Genomic DNA, 18,885 nt, shown 5'->3' on the forward strand with positions numbered 1-18,885 from the left:
GCTCCCCTGCGGAACACCACAACTCATTGGTTTTGCCTGAGACAGTGAGCCATGAACCTCTACTACTTGCTCCCTTCCTGATAAATAGGACTTTACCCAGCCTAGAGGGATACTGCTTAACCCCAGTGCCTTCAGTTTGGAGATTAGGAGACAGTGGTTAACTGTATCAGAGGCCTTCTGTAGGTCAAGCAGTACCATTCCACACAGATTTCCCTCATCAATCTCTTTCCTGATGAAGTCAGTCAAGTAAAGTAGACATGAATCGGTGGAGTATGTTTTTCTAGAACCCGACTGAAAATCATACATTAGACCCTGTTTGTTAACATATTCATACATTTGCTCATGTACAATTCTCTCCAGGATCTTTGATGTTACACAGATGATAGATACAGGCCTATAGTTCCCAGGGTCAGACTTTATCCCCTTCTTATACAGAGGTATAACTTTAGCTTGTTTCATGTCCCTGGGAAAGGTGCCTTGTTCAAGAGAGAGATTAACAATATGCGTAATACAAGGGCCAATTTGCTCAACAGAATCTATAAGAAACCTTGCAGGAATATTATCCAGGCCTGTGGCTTTGGAGCATTTAAGCTCTGCCAGCATACTGACTATTTTGGCTGTTGCTGCCTTTGCAAAAGAAAAAGAGTTTGGCTGAACCCCTAACTCTACATAATACTTCTTGACTTGGTTGCTTCCATACAAAACAGAACTGGTGGGCAGCTTGCTAACCAGCTTGCTGGCAACAGAAGTAAAAACAATAGTTGAATTCATTGGCAACCTCTGCTTTTTCATATACCATCTCTCCTTTGATGTTCAGTCCAATACTGTTTAGTTTATTTTTGGTAGTACTACTACAGCCTAGTTCATTAAATGATTTCCAAAGCTTTTTAGGGTCATTTTTGTTTTCAATTATTTTCTCAGCAAAGTAACCCCTCTTAGCTTCATCCATCCTCCTCTGTGCTTAATTTCTGTGATGTTTATATAGGACAAAATCAGGCTGTTCTTGAGAGTTCTTAAATGTTTTAAATGCCTCATTCCTTGCTTGGATAGATTCTAGAATCTCATGATTAAACCAAGGGCTAGATCTCTGCTTTACCCTGACCCGTCTAATGGGAGCCATCACATTCACCACATCAAGGAATCTACATTTAAATACTTCCCAGGCACTGTCTACCTCTACACTATCTAGCACAGGTGACCAATTTTACCCACATCCTCCCTAAACGTTTCTACACAGTATTTTTTGAGTCCTCTGATTCTAACGGTTTTGTGACATTTAAATATATCTTTAAAAATCCTCCTTGTGCAAAATGTAATAAAATGATCACTGATTCCATCGACTATTACTCCACTCTGCGATATTTTAGATTTATCAGACACCAATATATATAATAATATTGTACTTTGCACTGTTTCACATATCCTGGTGGGATCTTTTATCATTTGGGTCAGAGCAAGTGATCTACAACAGTGCATAAATACATTGTGGGTTGGGCTATTCTTTTTTCAGACATCAGTATTGAAATCCCCTAACAAAATGATTTCCTTCAACAGGGAGTCATTACAGTTTGACAACACAATTTCAAGACCTTCATAGAATGCATTCTGCTTGGGCGGCCTATAACACACCCCCAACAAAATCGGCTTGGTTTTGGGAAGGCAGATATCCAGCCAGACAATCTCCAGATCAGCGTTTAAATCCGATCTGATGTTAAAAGCAATGTTTGATCTTACAAACGCACATATTCCCCCACCGTTCCGATTCCGATCCTTCCTGACAACAGAGTAAAATACCTATCTCAATTTCTGAGTCACAAACAGATGAATCCAACCATGTCTCAGTAAAACATAAGACACCCACCTCTGATTTGCAAACCAACAGGCTTCGTAGTAGGCTTCGAACGTTTAAGAGCACAAATTGTAAGCCCTTCGGCCCAAAGGCCTCATTGAATTCCCGATCCACTTGTAACTCGCCTCCCACTGCGCTGCCATCTTCCCACTGCCCTGTCTCCGGTGGCCATTCTGTCGCCCCAGGTGCTACTCCATCGTCCTCACCACCGTGTCCCCCGTCACTCACCTCTGGTTGCCTCCGCTCCGCTGTGGATCCCCCCTCCTCCGGTGCACTCTCCAACCTCGGTAAGTCCTCTGGTCCCACTCCACCTTCAATGCTCACACACTCTTTGGGTACAGCACACCGACAGCAACGGTAAACTTCCTTGACCCCGTGCCCAAAGCTAGAATCGCTGCATTTTAGATGAATCCACTGCACGCATTCCAAACATACCAAAGCTTTGCTGTTACTCTTTATCCACCGTTCCCAAGAGGAGCATGGGTGCATAGTCCATTTGATGGGGTTCGTGATAAAGTGAGGTCCAGGGCATTGATGGATATCACCCGATAAGAGATAAGAGATCTCCACCATTAATTTGCGATTTCAGACTGGATTTCGATGATCGTTTTGGTTTGTGCCAAGGTGCTATGAAAGTTTGGTATATAACATTTCTTCCAAATCCGAAGTGCTGGATGCCATCAAACGTGTTTGCATGACTGAGAAGTTGCTGAGAATTTACTATTCTTTCATCTAAATAGCAGATGCAATTATTTCCAGTAACATTTAAAACAAACACATAAAGTAAATGTACTGCCACCATGCCGAACTTGCCGGTCGCCATCTTGAAATCATGTGTGGCAGCAACATGCAGCCATGGTCCATACTGGACCAGATTCTTCTTTATCAGATCCATCGATGCCAGGCTCAGGCTCCGAGCTCTTCACCACACCTTCCAACTCACTTAATTCACATTCATTCACTTCCATTTCACCTCTAGAACTCGGTCTGGTGCACGGCTCACTGTTTGCACTTGACACCAATCTTTTTCGACACTCAATCTCCATTTTTATTGCCATCTTCCTCAGATTCAGCTCTACCCTCTGCTTTCCTCATTCTCTTCAACATCTTTTTCCACCTCCATTCCTCCTCAGAAATCCACCTTTCTGTGTCCCTGTTCCAATATTCCTCTTCAGTCGCCATTTTAGAACTTTCTGCAATCTTCCCCTGTCTGCATGGATAGCCAATGACATTACCCCTTATTGACATCTGACTTAAACCAACCAGTTAAAATAAATAACCATTAAATACAAATTTCTGCAGTGCCAAGTGGAATTATAACCAACCCTGTTACACACACATGTAGCAGACCCTCTCACACACACACATTCATCTTTACATGGCACTGAGTCCAGTTACATAGTCCTAGTTGCTAGGACCATTCATTCACTTTCACTCAAACCTCTCCAGGTCAGTTAAAACATACAGAGGCTCTGTCAGCAAGGGCACTTATATTATGGCCACTCTGTCTGAGTGGTTATTACAGCCAGTGAGACTATGACAGAACATAAACTCAGCAAAAAAAGAAATGCCCCTTTTTCAGGACCCTGTCATTCAAAGATCATTCGTAAAAATCCAAATAACTTCACAGATCTTCATTGTAAAGGGTTTAAACACTGTTTCCCATGCTTGTTCAATGACCCATAAACAATTAATGAACATGCACCTGTGAAACGGTCATTGAGACACTAACAGCTTACAGATGGTAGGCAATTAAGGTCACAGTTATGAAAACTTAGCACACTAAAGAGGCCTTTCTACTGACTCTGAAAACCATCAAAAGAAAGATGCCCAGGGTCCCTGCTCATCTGTGTGAATGTGCCTTAGGCATGCTGCAAGGAGGCATGAGGACTGCAGATGTGGCCAGGGCAATAAATTGCAATGTCCATACTGTGAGACGCCTAAGACAGCACTACAGGGAGACAGGACGGACAGCTGATCATCCTCGCAGTGGCAGATCACGAGTAACAACACCTGCACAGGATCGGTACATCCAAACATCACACCTGCGGGACAGGTACAGGATAGCAACAACAACTGGCTGAGTTACACCAGGAACGCACAATCCCTCCACCGGTGCTCAGACTGTCCGCAAAAGGCTGAAAGAGGCTGGATTGAGGGCTTGTAGGCAGGTCCTGTTGTAAGACAGGTCCTCACCAGACATCACAGGCAACAATGTCGCCTATGGGCACAAACCCACCGTCGCTGAACCGTACAGGACTGGCAAAAAGTGCTCTTCACTGACGAGTTGCGGTTTTGTCTCACCAGGGGTGATGGTAAGATTCACATTTATCGTCGAAGGAATGAGCGTTACACCGAGGCCTGTACTCTGGAGCAGGATCGATTTGGAGGTGGAGGGTCCATCATGGTCTGGAGGGGTGTTTCACAGCATCATTGGACTGAGCTTGTTGTCATTGCAGGCACTCAACGCTGTGCGTTACAGGGAAGACATCCTCCTCCCTCATGTGGTACCCTTCCTGCACGCTCATCCTGACATGACCCTCCAGCATGACAATGCCACCAGCCATGGTGCTCGTTCTGTGCGTGATTTCCTGCAAGACAGGAATGTCAATGTTCTGCCATGGCCAGTGAAGAGCCCGGATCTCAATTCCATTGAGCACGTCTGGAACCTGTTGGATCGGAGGGTGAGGGCTAGGGCCATTCCCCCCAGAAATGTCCGGGAACTTGCAGGTGCCTTGGTGGAAGAGTGGGGTAACATCTCACAGCAAGAACTGGCAAATCTGGTGCAGTCCATGAGGAGGAGATGCACTGCAGTACTTAATGCAGCTGGTGGCCACACCAGATACTGACTGTTACTTTTGATTTTGACCCCGTCTTTGTTCAGGGACTCATTATTCCATTTATGTTAGTCACATGTCTGAGGAACTTGTTCAGTTTATGTCTCAGTTGTTGAATCTTGTTATGTTCATAAAAATATTTACACATGTTAAGTTTGCTGAAAATAAATGCAGTTGACAGTGAGAAGACGTTTCTTTTTTTGCTGAGTTTATTAACCCTGATAACCTATAGAGGGTGCTAGAACAGAGGCTCTTCACAGAGCACTGATGAGTAATTTATGAGATTGAGAGAGCCACTAGAGCAGGGGTACTCAACTCTTACCCTACGAGGTCCGAAGCATGATGGTTTCCTGTTTTACCTGATAATGAATTGCACATACCTGGTGTTCCAGGTCTAATTCAGTCCCTGATTAGAGGGGAACAATGAATAAATGCAGTGGAACTGGCTTCCAGGTCTAATTCCTAATTAGAGAGGAACAATGAATAAATGCAGTGGAACTGGCTTCCAGGACTAATTCAGTCCCTGATTAGAGGGGAACAATGAATAAATGCAGTGGAACTGGCTTCCAGGTCTAACTCAGTCCGCAATTAGAGAGGAACAATGAATAAATGCAGCGGAACTGGCTTCCAGGACTAATTCAGTCCCTGATTAGAGGGGAACAATGCAGTGGAACTGGCTTCCAGGTCCAGAGTTTCCCAGTTGTTGTCAGATAATTAGTGCTATTCTCATGAGGACCTGTTATTTAGACAGTGTATAATAAGAACAACAAAGAGGCAGTGCAGTGAGGGAGCAAGTTCCGGATGCTCTGTGAGCCTGGCTGCTAGACTGAATGTTCCATGATCCACTCATAAAGAGTTTGTTTGCACCATATATTACGCTCAGCTATCATACTATCCAATGGAGTGAGTGCTACCCTCGTCTATGGAGAGTGCAGAGTGGAGTAGATAATGATTTCTCTACCAGCCCCATATGGTGTACAGTATGGGTGGAGGTATGAAGAGAGGGAATGAAAGAAGGGACGTAAAAGAGTGACTTAATGTGAGGTCATAACGGCAGACAGAACGTAGAGCCGGGTGGATAGAGAAACGGCGGGGTGGAAAGAGAGAGATCAATCAGCCTGTTCACAACAGCTGGACAAAGAGAGGGAGAGAGAGAGAGATGTTACAAAACACAAGTCGTCCACATGGCTAACCAAAATTGACAGTAGGACTTGAATAGGTGAGGACAATGACTTGCCGTCTTGTTTGCGCACACACACACCTGCATGCACGTAAACACACACACACTGTTACAGTCGTCGGATGATAAATGACCGGACCAAGGTGCAGCGTGGTAGGCGTACATTCTCTCTTTATTTGAAAACGTAACACCGGGAAAAACCAATGACCACAAACCGAACGTAAAGCTAGTCGTGCCTAAAGCAACAAAACAAAGACAAGATCCCACAAAACCCAAAAGGAAACTGACAACTTATATCTGATTCCCAATCAGAGACAACGATAGACAGCTGCCTCTGATTGGGAATCAAACACACCAACATAGAAACAGAAAACCTAGAATGCCCACCCTAATCACACCCTGACCTAACCAAATAGAGAAATAAAAAGGCTCTATAAGGTCAGGGCGTGACACATACACATCTTCACAGATCAAACACCTTGTTGTTGGCATATATATATATATATATATATATATAGAGAGAGAGAGAGAGAGAGAGAGAGAGAGAGAGAGAGAGAGAGAGAGAGAGAGGGAGAGAGAGAGAGAGAGAGAGAGAGAGAGAGAGAGAGAGAGAGAGAGAGAGAGAGAGAGAGAGAGAGAGAGAGAGAGAGAGAGAGAGAGAGAGATAGATGTTGGGGAACAAACAGAACTCCAGGCAGAGGAGAATAAATATAGACAGGAACTCTATTCAACCACTTATATATGGGAGAATAATTACACCTTTTGCCTGGTGTTTGGAAGTTGAAAGTGAAACTAGCCTCTCATTTTGCAGTATAAGTTCACAGTAGCAGTCAGTGATTAGAAACTGAATAAAACCTCAGTCCTTTTGGCTGCAGAGTGGAGAAACACCCAGCCTGGGTTGTGGTTACCAAGAAGAGGGGTCAGAACCCTCACAGCGCTCACAAATCCTGTTTGGGGCTATTTTGTTACCACTGTAAACATCAGACGTCTGGGTTGGCTTGAGTCAGATCCACATGGTCAACATGTCTTTCTAAAGAGCTGTGAACTATTTCAAAATGCTCCACATACTGTAAAAGCCTTGTATATTAGTCTAAGAACATGTTGCTCACATCAGATTCTAGTTGTCTACTATCATGGTCTGTTCCAATTCTAAGGGGAGTCCTCTCTACAGACAGTGTTCAGGTGATTTGTTCATACAGTTTTGAGTTTTAATGTCACATGCAGAAATACAGTGAAATGCCTTTCTGGCAAACTCAAAACCCAACAATGTAATAATAAATAATAATGTATTACTAGGAAAAGAAACACGAGAAATAAGAAGACATATGCAGAAGTTCCAAAACCATATTTACAATATACAGGGATCCTGTGTGATGGATGGAGGTAGATATGATGGAGGTAGATATGTATAGGGGTAAGGTGACTAGGCAACAGGATATAAGATAAACAGAGTAGCAGCACCTTGTATGTGAGTGGGAGTGTGTGTGTGTGTGTAGCGTCAGTATAAATGTATGTGCATATTATGTGTGAGTGAGCAGATGATAAAGGGAGTGTGTGTGAGAGACAGTGCAAAAATACAAATAAAAGGTCAATAAAGATACAAGGTTAACTCAGACAGTCTGTGTAGCTATTTTGTTAGCTATTTATCAGTCGTATTGCTTGGGGATAGTTCAAGACCCTGTTGGTGCCAGACTTGATGCACCGGTACCGCTTGCCATGCGGAAGCAGAGAGAATAGACTATGGCTTGTGTGGTTGGAGTCTTTAACAATTTTCCGGGCCTTCCTACCACAGTGATGTACTGGGCTGTCCGCACCACCCTCTACAGGGCCATGTAATCGAGGGCTGTGCTATTGCCATACCAGGCAGTGATGCAGCCAGTCAATATGCTATCAATTGTACAGCTGTAGAACTTTTTGAGGATTTTTCAACCTCTTGGGGGGGGAAGAGTTTGTATGGACCATTTGAAGTCTTTAGTGATTTGGACACAGAGGAACTTGAAGCTAACATGATCTTTATGAATTATGAAGCCTTTATTTGATTTATGTGTTTTTTATTATAATATAAATTATTCAAAATTCACAAGTGACATTAGCTGATGAAGATTATGTCATAGAACAACCTGTATAAGCTCTCCTAAGCCTGTGTGTACCACATACCTTATTTTGGGCGTTTATCCTAAAACCCTACAAAAACGCCATTCATTTTCCTCATAGGCTTTGTCGAACGAACGATGACAGAGTTAGTACCTACAAAAAGACCCCATTACTATTTCTCTCTACAGGAGACCATTTTAACTTCTTAGTCATACAGTTTCCTTGATCCTCCTGCTATACTGTTGGATGGAGTCTGTAATCAGGGCCCTCTAACCCCACTATCAAAAAAGCATTTGAACAGCACCCAAGACCCAAGGCACAGACAGCTCTGGCAGCTGCTGATGAAAAAAACACTCTCCTGTCGTCATCAATCAGGGCTCTCTTCCCTTCTATAACTCTCTCTCCTTTTCTCTCTCTCTCTCTCCTCTCTCCCTCCTCCCCTTCACTACCTCCCTCCCACTGGTAGGGGCCTTTTTCAAAACGTTTCATTAACTCTGCTACCACCACCATGGCACAATGACCTATGTCTATCTGCTCCCCTACTCAGAGTACTTAAATTATCTATATAACCTGCTCTCTGCCCCTCCCCCTCCAGATGGACCCGGTACAGAAGGCGGTGATGAACCACACCTTCGGCCCCCCCATGATGAAGATCAAACGACCCATCATCTCCTGCAATGTCTGCCAGATCCGCTTCAACTCAGAAGTAAGGCAGTAAGGCACTATCCATGCACCCACCCATGCATCCACCATCCACACATTCATCCAGGCATCCATCAATCCACATTCATCCAGGCATCCATCTAAGTATTCCACACATCTATCTATGCACTACATCATGACCTGACCTAAATGTCAGGTTGACTGGACTGCTGGAGCAGGTGTCAGGTGAGAACTGTGTCTACGATTCCTCGGCTCCACTTTTCCCCTTGGGGCAGCCCTGATTAGCTTACATTACCGTCTCTCTGTTTGACACCATTTCATTGGCACTTCCCAGAAAGAAGTTAATATCATGCAACTGTGCTCTGGCGGGCTGTGGGGACAAAGTAGAGTAGAGGGGGCTGGATGGCTAGGGGACTAAAGTAAAGGGGGCTGGGAGACTAAAATACAGGGGGCTGTGAGACTAGAGAACAGGGGACTAGGGGACTAGAGAACATGGGACTAGGGGACTAAAGTACAGGGGGCTAGGGGACTAAAGTACAGGGGGCTTGGGGGCTAGGGGATTAAAGTACAGGTGGCTTGGGGGCTAGGGGACTAGAGAACAGGGGTCTGGGGGACTAAAGTACAGGGGACTAGGGGACTAGAGAACAGGGGATTAGGGGACTAGAGAACAGGGGACTAGGGGACTAAATAACAGGGGACTAGGGAACTAGAGTACATGGGACTTGGGGACTAGAGAACAGGGGACTAGGGGACTAGAGAACAGGGGATTAGGGGACTAGAGAACAGGGGACTAGGGGACTAAATAACAGGGGACTAGGGAACTAGAGTACATGGGACTTGGGGACTAGAGAACAGGGGACTAGGGGACTAGAGAACAGGGGATTAGGGGACTAGAGAACAGGGGACTAGGGAAATAGAGCACGGGGACTAGAGAACAGGGTACTAGGGGACTAGAGAACAGGGGACTAGGGGAACGAAAGAACAGGGGACTAGGGAACTCGAGCACAGGGACTAGGGAACTAGAGAACAGAGGACTAGGGGACTAGAGAACAGGGGACTAGGGGACTATAGAACAGGGGACTAGGGGACTAGAGCAAAGGGGACTAGGGGACTAGAGAACATGGGACTAGGGGACAAGAGAACAGGGGACTAGGGAACTAGAGAACAGGGGACTCTGGGACTAAAGAACAGGGGACTAGAGAACAAGGGCCTAGGGAACTAGAGAACAGGGGACTCGGGGACTAAAGAACAAGGGACTAGGGGACTAGAGAAGAGCGGACTAGGGGACTAGAGAACAGGGGACTCGGGGACTAAAGAACAGGGGACTAGAGAACAGGGGACTAGGGAACTAGAGAACAGGGGACTCGGGGACTAAAGAACAGGGGACTAGAGAACAGGGGACTAGGGGACTAGAGAACAGGGGACTCGGGGACTAAAGATCAGGGGACTAGAGAACAGGGGACTAGGGGACTAGAGAACAGGGGATGTCGTAGAAAATCACTTCAAATATAACTCTTACAAGAACTTTGTGAACTCAAATAAGATTTTTAATACAAATTGTATCACAATCTGGAATGTCCGCGGAACACACCCCGCGGCACACACACCGCGGAACACCCCCCGCGGAACCCCCCTCCCAGAGCCTTAGCTCCTATATTTATACACACATAGCACTATGTCCATCCCTTATGCAAATGAAGTCTCCCTTCTCAAGTCATTCGCCACCACTATCCTCTAGTTCAAGCTTCCCGCTTGTTCACGCCCAATAACGCCCACATCTGCTCTCAGCTAGACTACAATGGTGGCCGGACCCTCCATCCTAGTGTGTCAGCATAATGTGTCAATGTACTCTTTGTTTTGTTTGCCTTTATTGGAATCAGCAGATTCTGTCTTATAAACCTCTGTTTAGAAGCAGCTGACTATGGATCCCTCTATCTTTAGTGTGTCAGCATAATGTGTCAATGTACTCTTTGTTCAGTTTGCCTTTATTGGAATCAGCAGATTCTGTACTATACGCCTTCTTTTTAGAAGGAGCTGACTATGGGTCCTTTTTATCATTAGTGTGTCAGGTCAGCAGACCATGTGTCTCCCCCTTTCATTAATGTGTCCAATTGTCTTAGGCATATTTCTCTAGTATGTGTCTTATTGGAATTGTCAGACTATATGTCTCTTCTACCATTAGCATCCAGTTGCCTTATGTTACTACTACAATCCCCCCTCTGGGGCTATTTAGCCACATAAATGATACAAATAAGACTTTGGGATAGTAAAAGAAAATACCTATGATAAACAAGAAAATACAAAAAATAAAAACAAAGTGAAGCATATAAACCAACTAGACCAAACATCTCCAATGTGGAATAGGAGTAAAAGATCCAATCAGAAACATTAAAGAAAACCTAACTAGACCAAACATCTCCAATTGTCATAAGAGTAAAAGATCTAATGTGGTATAAAAAATATAATTAATCCATTCTAAGTTCATATTTGGTGTTATCCACAAAAATATAGATTCAAATCCTGATTTAACCTCATCTCTGGCCTTGAAATCCCTAGGTAGACCTCTAAGCAGTCCAATTGCATTAAGGTATACCTCAGGATCCTTATCATAAGCCATTTTAACTCTAGGTTTAACATAGTCATCATGGAGTGATTCAATAATAGTAACCTAGTTAATTGCTCTAACTAAGGCACAAGGACCAATCCATCCATCAGGCAATACATTCAACAGTTAGTTTTTTCCACACATCCAGAAACTATCAGCAATACCTCTGTCTTGATTTTTCAACATAGTAAGAGATGGCGCAACCTGAGTTATGTAACTACACAACCCTTTTCTATTCATAATCAATCCTTTATCATTACTTTTACGAACTCCCGCATTCTCTAGCACCCAAATAGTATCACATTCTACAGTGGTGTTTCCTACATCAATTCCTTCAGTGTGGTGTCTGTAAAAACATTCATATTTTCCTTTAACCACAGTACTTCTGTCTAACTGGGGTCCATTTAATTCAGTTCTAATTTCATAGGCAGCACAATCATTGTCTCCCAACTTAGTCTCGTTTAACATGGCTCTGCCTCTAGTGCTCCCTTGAGCAATCCTACATTCAATGTCACACAAGGAAATAGAATACTTTCTATTGGTACAATGGTCATTTTTCCAACTTACACAGTTTTTAAATGATGCTGGTTCAGAGACTATTAAAAGATCAGACAAAGGTGATTTTCTACACAAAATACAATTGTCCATTCTGTGTTTGTTTGCCATAGACTTAACCCATTTGTACCACTCGTTCTTCACTACTTCTTCTCGTGTGCTGTCCTTGAGTGGTTCTAATATATCTAATTCTGTCGCTTTTTCAATGTTCTTATCTTGAGGTAGATCATTAGAGTTTATCAGAAAGTTCCAAATGTCAGTAAAAAACTCTCCTGACTGATGTCTCAGGTTGCTTTGTTGGCACGGTGGTCTGCTTGGTAAGGGCAGTCGATGTCATCTAGTGGTAGCTACTGTGGTCGTCACAGCAGCCGCCACCCTTGTTGTTGTCACAGGTTCTTCCTGTTCAGGTGCAGGGGTAGGTCTTCACCTTCCACTGGTTCAATCTTGTTCATGATGAGCACCTACTCGTCTTTTTCTTTGATTCATGTCAGGTCACATCCTTTCGGGTCCCAAACGACTTCTCCCTTTGTTTGGTGATCTGTCCATCCACTGAGTGCAATCTCCGATAAGGGTTTGATCCTTATGATTGAGATAGACTACAGTTCTCCTGCTTCTGTTATACATTGAGGTGGAACATAGATTCTAACCTTGTCAGTCTTTTTGGATTGTTCAGCTGATTCCATTCTTCTCTTCCTGCTCCCACCATACATCTTGATTGTGCATTAGTCTGTTGTTTCTATACTAGCATTCACTGTTGCTTCTGTTATGTCAATGTCATTATTCTTTTGTTGTTCTAACATCAATTGTCTGTAAAGGAGACCATTCAAAAGTTTAAAAGTCAATTGTGGGGTAATCCCCATTTTCTTCAGCTTGCGGGACTTTTCCTCCTCTTTCTTCACCTGAAGCTCCCTCCTCAGGCCGGACTTAGCTTCCATCTGGAAGGGTTTCAATTTTTAGAGAAAGAAATCGTTCTTATTCTGTTCCTTGTGAGGCCTCTCCTCCTCTTCTGGGTGCATTAGTCGGTGCACGTGTCGTATTTTGGCTTTCACTTGATTTACTGTTTTCTTGGCTCCTCCCTGGCATCTCAATCGTTTCCGCTGCTCCTGCTCCCTCCAGGCTCCCTCCTGGTGAATCAGCATCCTCTGTGTCCTCATCTCTATGTGGTTGTGTCCTTCTCTCTGTTGGGACTCAGCTGCAGTGGTTCAGATGGTATCACGTCTGGCTTCTTTTCACTTGGACGGCCGTTCTTGTTGCTTTGGCCACCTCATAGGGTCCATCTCTCCTCGGTTGATCCCACTTCCTCCGGAACCCTCCAACGTGGACTAGATCTCCTGGTACCACTGAGAGAGGTCCTTCTGGTCCCCTTGGATCATCAGACGCAGAACCTCTCATCCTGGTTCAGGTTTCTGCCTACTTTCTGTGAAGCATTCATACTTAGAGACTTATGGCCTCTGTTCTAAGATTGCACCATACATCCTCTTACTTCCATCACTCATCACACAACAAACAGACATTCCAGGCTGAAGCTGGCGAACCCCTCTCCTTCTGGTTTCCTAAACATAAGACTTGGAAAACAACAGACAAAACATAACAGCATTGACAATGTTATGTGTTATGCATAAATATATTCATGCAAACTGAAATCTGAGACCATGACAATTCCCACTCTCTCTTTACCTGACTCTATGCCTCCAGGATACTTTTCTGCTGGACTCCACAAAAATAAAAGCCCTAAAAAGCTTCCTCATGCTTCCACCCAGTCTTCCCCTTTCGGCCACAGGTTCTGAGAGGTGTTCCCAAATCATGTCATTTTTACTTAGTTTCCCATCTACTCCATTTCAACTGATAATCATGTGCATAACCTACAATTAACATTCTCTCTTCTTGAATTAATTCAACACTGTATATGCTTTCATATCAATCCCTTTAACATGTTTGTTTAAAGTATAATATCCTATCATCCATTCTCTTTCACATGATGTATTAAAAATAAAACATGTAGCCTCCAAACTCAACCCAGTATGTCTATAGTGGAATCTAATCTCTCTCTCTTTCTCTCTCTGATTCCACATCCTCTGTCATGGTGTTTTCAAGCTCACCCATTATTCAGCTGGACCTTACTTCTCGTGAGACTTATGCACCCACCAAAGAGAGACATAAAGAACTTTACCACTGCAGTGTTGTAAGAAGTATACCACCAGCCTGGTGTATCTTGATGTACACTCAGTCTCCAGAATGCAGCCCAAGCCCTTCCATTTCTGGCTGTTTTTTCCTGAGGACATACACACTAACACATGGGTTATTTCCTGACAACATTAGCAAGATCACTAAATCTTAAGTTTTAATAATAGCCCTATGTAACCATTCTGCCTCAAATACCTGGCCTCCTACCACAGAAATATTCATAATGATAATCAAATGATGGTCCCTACAGCAACTGCTGTAAAATACATTCTTAAAACATTCTCAAATCTTTTCTAATCAATTTAAAATAGATATCAGTCCCTCCTGAGGAACATATTCACAACCTTATGTTCCTCAAAACAAATAAATTGACCAAACGAGAAAAAGAGAAAAAATAAATTATAATAATTGCACATTTGCAATATTACCACTATTTTTAATGTAATGGAAAACGTCCATCCGTTTCATTCTATGCCAATGTTATTGTTGGTCTCTGTCTTCTTCATCCTTGGGTAACATTGCACAACAGACTACCTTTATAGTCAATCAAACAATACAATTTATCATTACAATTCCAATGACATTAGAAAACAAAAGAAACAAAAAACCTTTAATCTAAAATTCTGTAAGTTTTGTCAACCTCCTTGTCCCAGGATTAGATTCCAGAGCGGCCCTAGGCCTATTAAATTCAAACAGTGCTATACATCTAAAATAACTAAACAGTTATGTTTATTGTTTATACATTTACCAACCCAATATTCAGGATAACAATCCTTAGTGTTTACTTTAACTCAAATTTGACCTGATCAATTCAATACACATCATCCCTTTAATAATTAACATTTAAACTAAACACTTTTATTACCAGTATTATCTATTTTCCCAATAGCCCTTTTGTCTCAGTTTTTCTTACATGAGTGGCCTGGTAATAAAAGTTCAATACCCCAATTCCTTTAATTCATAATACACCCTGGCCCATATCATTTCAACATGTCTATTATTTGATACAGTTCACAGGTCATCAGACACAGTTGTCCCTCACTATTCAGTCGATTAGGGCGGGTATGAGCTCCACACCCACTAGTGGTGATATTCTCTCCCATGCCCTAAAGCATTCTGACGTCACCTTTCATGACAACTCCCTTATTCTACTGGTGATCTCCCAGATGAATTACAGATGATGTAGTTATCAACAAAACCCTTACATAATCCCACACTCCAATAAACCCTTTAGAAAAACTTTCAACACTTTTTATATGCATAATGAACAAAACACATTTGTGTATTCCCCCAAAGACCATAACCCCAAAGAACTGATAGTTTTACCTATGAACCCATGTTATATCGAAAATAAAAATTAAAATAAACCTATTCGAATAACTTATTCAATTTAAGGGTACAACTCTTCATAATTTTCCCAGGGACATAATAGATTTTCAAAGTAATTATACAGTTTGAATAGAGTCTGGTGTCTTAAACATTTTATAAGTATATCCCACCTGTTCCAACAATTTCTAGTAAAAGGTGATCAGTCTTTCACAAGAAATTCTTAGGATTCAGGGCATTTTGAGACCATTAATATGTTTCCACTCCCCCTTTCTTTAGGAGCAACTTAAATACATTTTTCAAAAACATGTTCATCCTTTTGCATACCCAATTTGAAACTGAATTGGAAAAAACCCTTCCAATAAACCTACTAATGTATATTCATTCCCAGTACATGGTGCACTTAGTAGTAAATCATAAGCCAATAATCGCAAAGGGACTGGACTCACTCATCCAGAACTCCATGTTTTAGCCTTATCCAGATATTTTTATTTTTAAAGCGGCTGACTTTAATTAACTGCTTTCCACAGTAATGCAGTCTCCAATGACATTGTTGACCAGAGAAGATTAAAAAACCCTTTTTTTCCCTTATTCTTTCTGGAAAAGAAAGTGTACATATTGTTAATATTCACAACGTTACCTTTTAGTCAGCAAACCAATAATTTTACTTATCCATAGATTTTATTCTAAAGCGTCTTTAACAGTTCCAGAGAATTGTGGTATAGAATGTCTAACAATTAAAATTCCATCGTTATTTTACTAGATGTCAAACGTGATCCAATACTTCTTCTTGACCACATATAAACTGTAATCTCTATGAAACACTCATTGTTCGCTCAGAGACTATACACCGACAAGTAAAAAATTCCATTCTCACTAACCTCAAACCAATTAGTTGTTTGTTATTTTGACAAGGAAATAAACTCTTGTATAGCGGCATTTCCTACTACCGCACTAAGTTCTAATGTCACCTTACACTAATTTTCCCGATATACCCGCTATATCCATATTCAGAACAGAGAGCTATTTTCTTATTGGTTCTTAGATCTTGTCAATAGTTCTGCCAATCACCCGCACGTCTGCGAGGACTAGAGGAACCACACACACAACCTCATCGCAATGTATTTTCTGATGATAGAATGTTGACATCAGAACGCCTACAAATCGAGCTTCACATTTTGGTCCCATGCGACTATTTATTTATTTATTTTTCCTAAATACTCCCATGTATTTCTACACCTTTTATTTACTATTTTTCCGAGTTAGAGCCAATCTCCTTTCCAATTAATAATTCATTTGTCACATCACTTAATTTCTTTTATCGAAGCCTACTCTATACAGTACATACATTATTTCTGAATACTACAGCATCAACTCTACTCTGTCACAGGAGAGCTGCGCGCTCCCTCTCCTGGACGTTCTGCCTACATACACACACAACTCATCTTTCCTTCCTAATCTTCTATTTTTACACAGATCTACTCATTTCTTACAACATTATCATTCATCCTTTTATGTTTCATCCGTTCATTCAATCCCTTTGTTTTTACCTCAAAACAACTCAGTCTTTCTTTATTGACTTAATTCACTTCCTTCTACATAAGCCTAGACTTCTACAATATGACGAGACTACTGTCTAATCGGATCAGCTTGTCTTCATATCCTATTCAACCCCCAATACTTATCTTTTCTTCTATTCTTAGAGTAGTATTGTGGCGTGACCTACTGAATTACCAAACCCTGGTAGCTAGACAGAGCGGTTTTTTTATTCGCAGGATTTCTTTTGCATTTGAACGCCGCACAATCGGGCCAACGTTTTTCCTGCACCTACTACTTCACTCATACAGTCCTCATTTCAGAGCGGAAACTATGAATATTTATTTAACTACTGATTTATGTTTTGACCGTATAAGTTACTTTTGCAGTTGAACGCCGCACAATCGGGCCAACGTTTTCCTACAACCTACCGATTTATGCTTTGACCGTATAAGTTACTTTTGCAGTTGAACGCCGCACAATCGGGCTAACGTTTTCCTACAACCTACTGTTTTATGCTTTGACTGTATCAGCTACTTTTGCAGTTGAACGCCGCACAATCGGGCTAACGTTTTCCTACAACCTACTGTTTTATGCTTTGACTGTATAAGCTACTTTTTCAGTTGAACGCCGCACAATCGGGCTAACGTTTTCCTACAACCTACTGTTTTATGCTTTGACTGTATAAACTACTTGTTGTAGCCCTGCGCCGCTCAACTAGAGAGTACAAACAGTTGCGCCGATCAGCCCACACAAGGCTGCTCAAAATGAATGGTCCGACGAGAGGGGCAGTCCGAATCACACACACCCGACACGAGTCGCCCGCTCAGGTTGACTGAGGTGTGTTTACGCACATCCCAAAACAGATCCTGATACGGTCGAACCCGGCCAAGCAGAATCAGACGGAACAACTCCCCCAATCAAACCAGACACATGAACCTGTCTCGAGCAGTCCAACCAGAACAAATGCCCGCTCCCCCCAGCCAAACACCCGACACAATCAAAGTTCACAGTTCCAGTTCACTCAATCTCTAGACATGCGCATTCATACAAAACCCAAACTCACACATGCATGCACATTTATTTGAATTCAAAAGCTCTTTCGTTTTTATCGTTTTTAGGAAATTTGAGAGAGAGACCTACATGACATTCCTCCCGCTGAGACAGGACTCTGAAGCAATCTACACAAACATTTCAACTATTGTAAGAACTTGCTTACCGTATATAGTTGGGTGGCCACCTCTGTTTGTTTAGATTGTCCAAAGAACCCATCATCAGCCAAGAACGTCCCAGTCCCTATCAGCTCCTGGCTAGCTCGCCAATTCTGTCGTAGAAAATCACTTCAAATATAACTCTTACAAGAACTTTGTGAACTCAAATAAGATTTTTAATACAAATTGTATCACAATCTGGAATGTCCGCGGAACACACCCCGCGGCACACACACCGCGGAACACCCCCCGCGGAACCCCCCTCCCAGAGCCTTAGCTCCTATATTTATACACACATAGCACTATGTCCATCCCTTATGCAAATGAAGTCTCCCTTCTCAAGTCATTCGCCACCACTATCCTCTAGTTCAAGCTTCCCGCTTGTTCACGCCCAATAACGCCCACATCTGCTCTCAGCTAGACTACAATGGTGGCCGGACCCTCCATCCTAGTGTGTCAGCATAATGTGTCAATGTACTCTTTGTTTTGTTTGCCTTTATTGGAATCAGCAGATTCTGTCTTATAAACCTCTGTTTAGAAGCAGCTGACTATGGATCCCTCTATCTTTAGTGTGTCAGCATAATGTGTCAATGTACTCTTTGTTCAGTTTGCCTTTATTGGAATCAGCAGATTCTGTACTATACGCCTTCTTTTTAGAAGGAGCTGACTATGGGTCCTTTTTATCATTAGTGTGTCAGGTCAGCAGACCATGTGTCTCCCCCTTTCATTAATGTGTCCAATTGTCTTAGGCATATTTCTCTAGTATGTGTCTTATTGGAATTGTCAGACTATATGTCTCTTCTACCATTAGCATCCAGTTGCCTTATGTTACTACTACAGGGACT

General features: G+C 42.5%; 1 protein-coding gene across 1 annotated transcript in view; it reads left to right on the top strand.

Moving 5' to 3' along the window:
- Positions 1-18,885, top strand: part of LOC139535818 (zinc finger protein 385A-like) — a 76,235-nt gene that overhangs the window by 30,003 nt on the left and 27,347 nt on the right. Inside the window, exon 3 of the mRNA XM_071335645.1 lies at positions 8,556-8,666. Within this exon, the coding sequence (XP_071191746.1) occupies positions 8,556-8,666 (111 nt within the window). The remainder of the gene's footprint in view (positions 1-8,555; positions 8,667-18,885) is intronic.

Source organism: Salvelinus alpinus, chromosome 12, assembly GCF_045679555.1.
Source record: "Salvelinus alpinus chromosome 12, SLU_Salpinus.1, whole genome shotgun sequence".
Classification (NCBI taxonomy): Eukaryota; Metazoa; Chordata; class Actinopteri; order Salmoniformes; family Salmonidae; genus Salvelinus; species Salvelinus alpinus.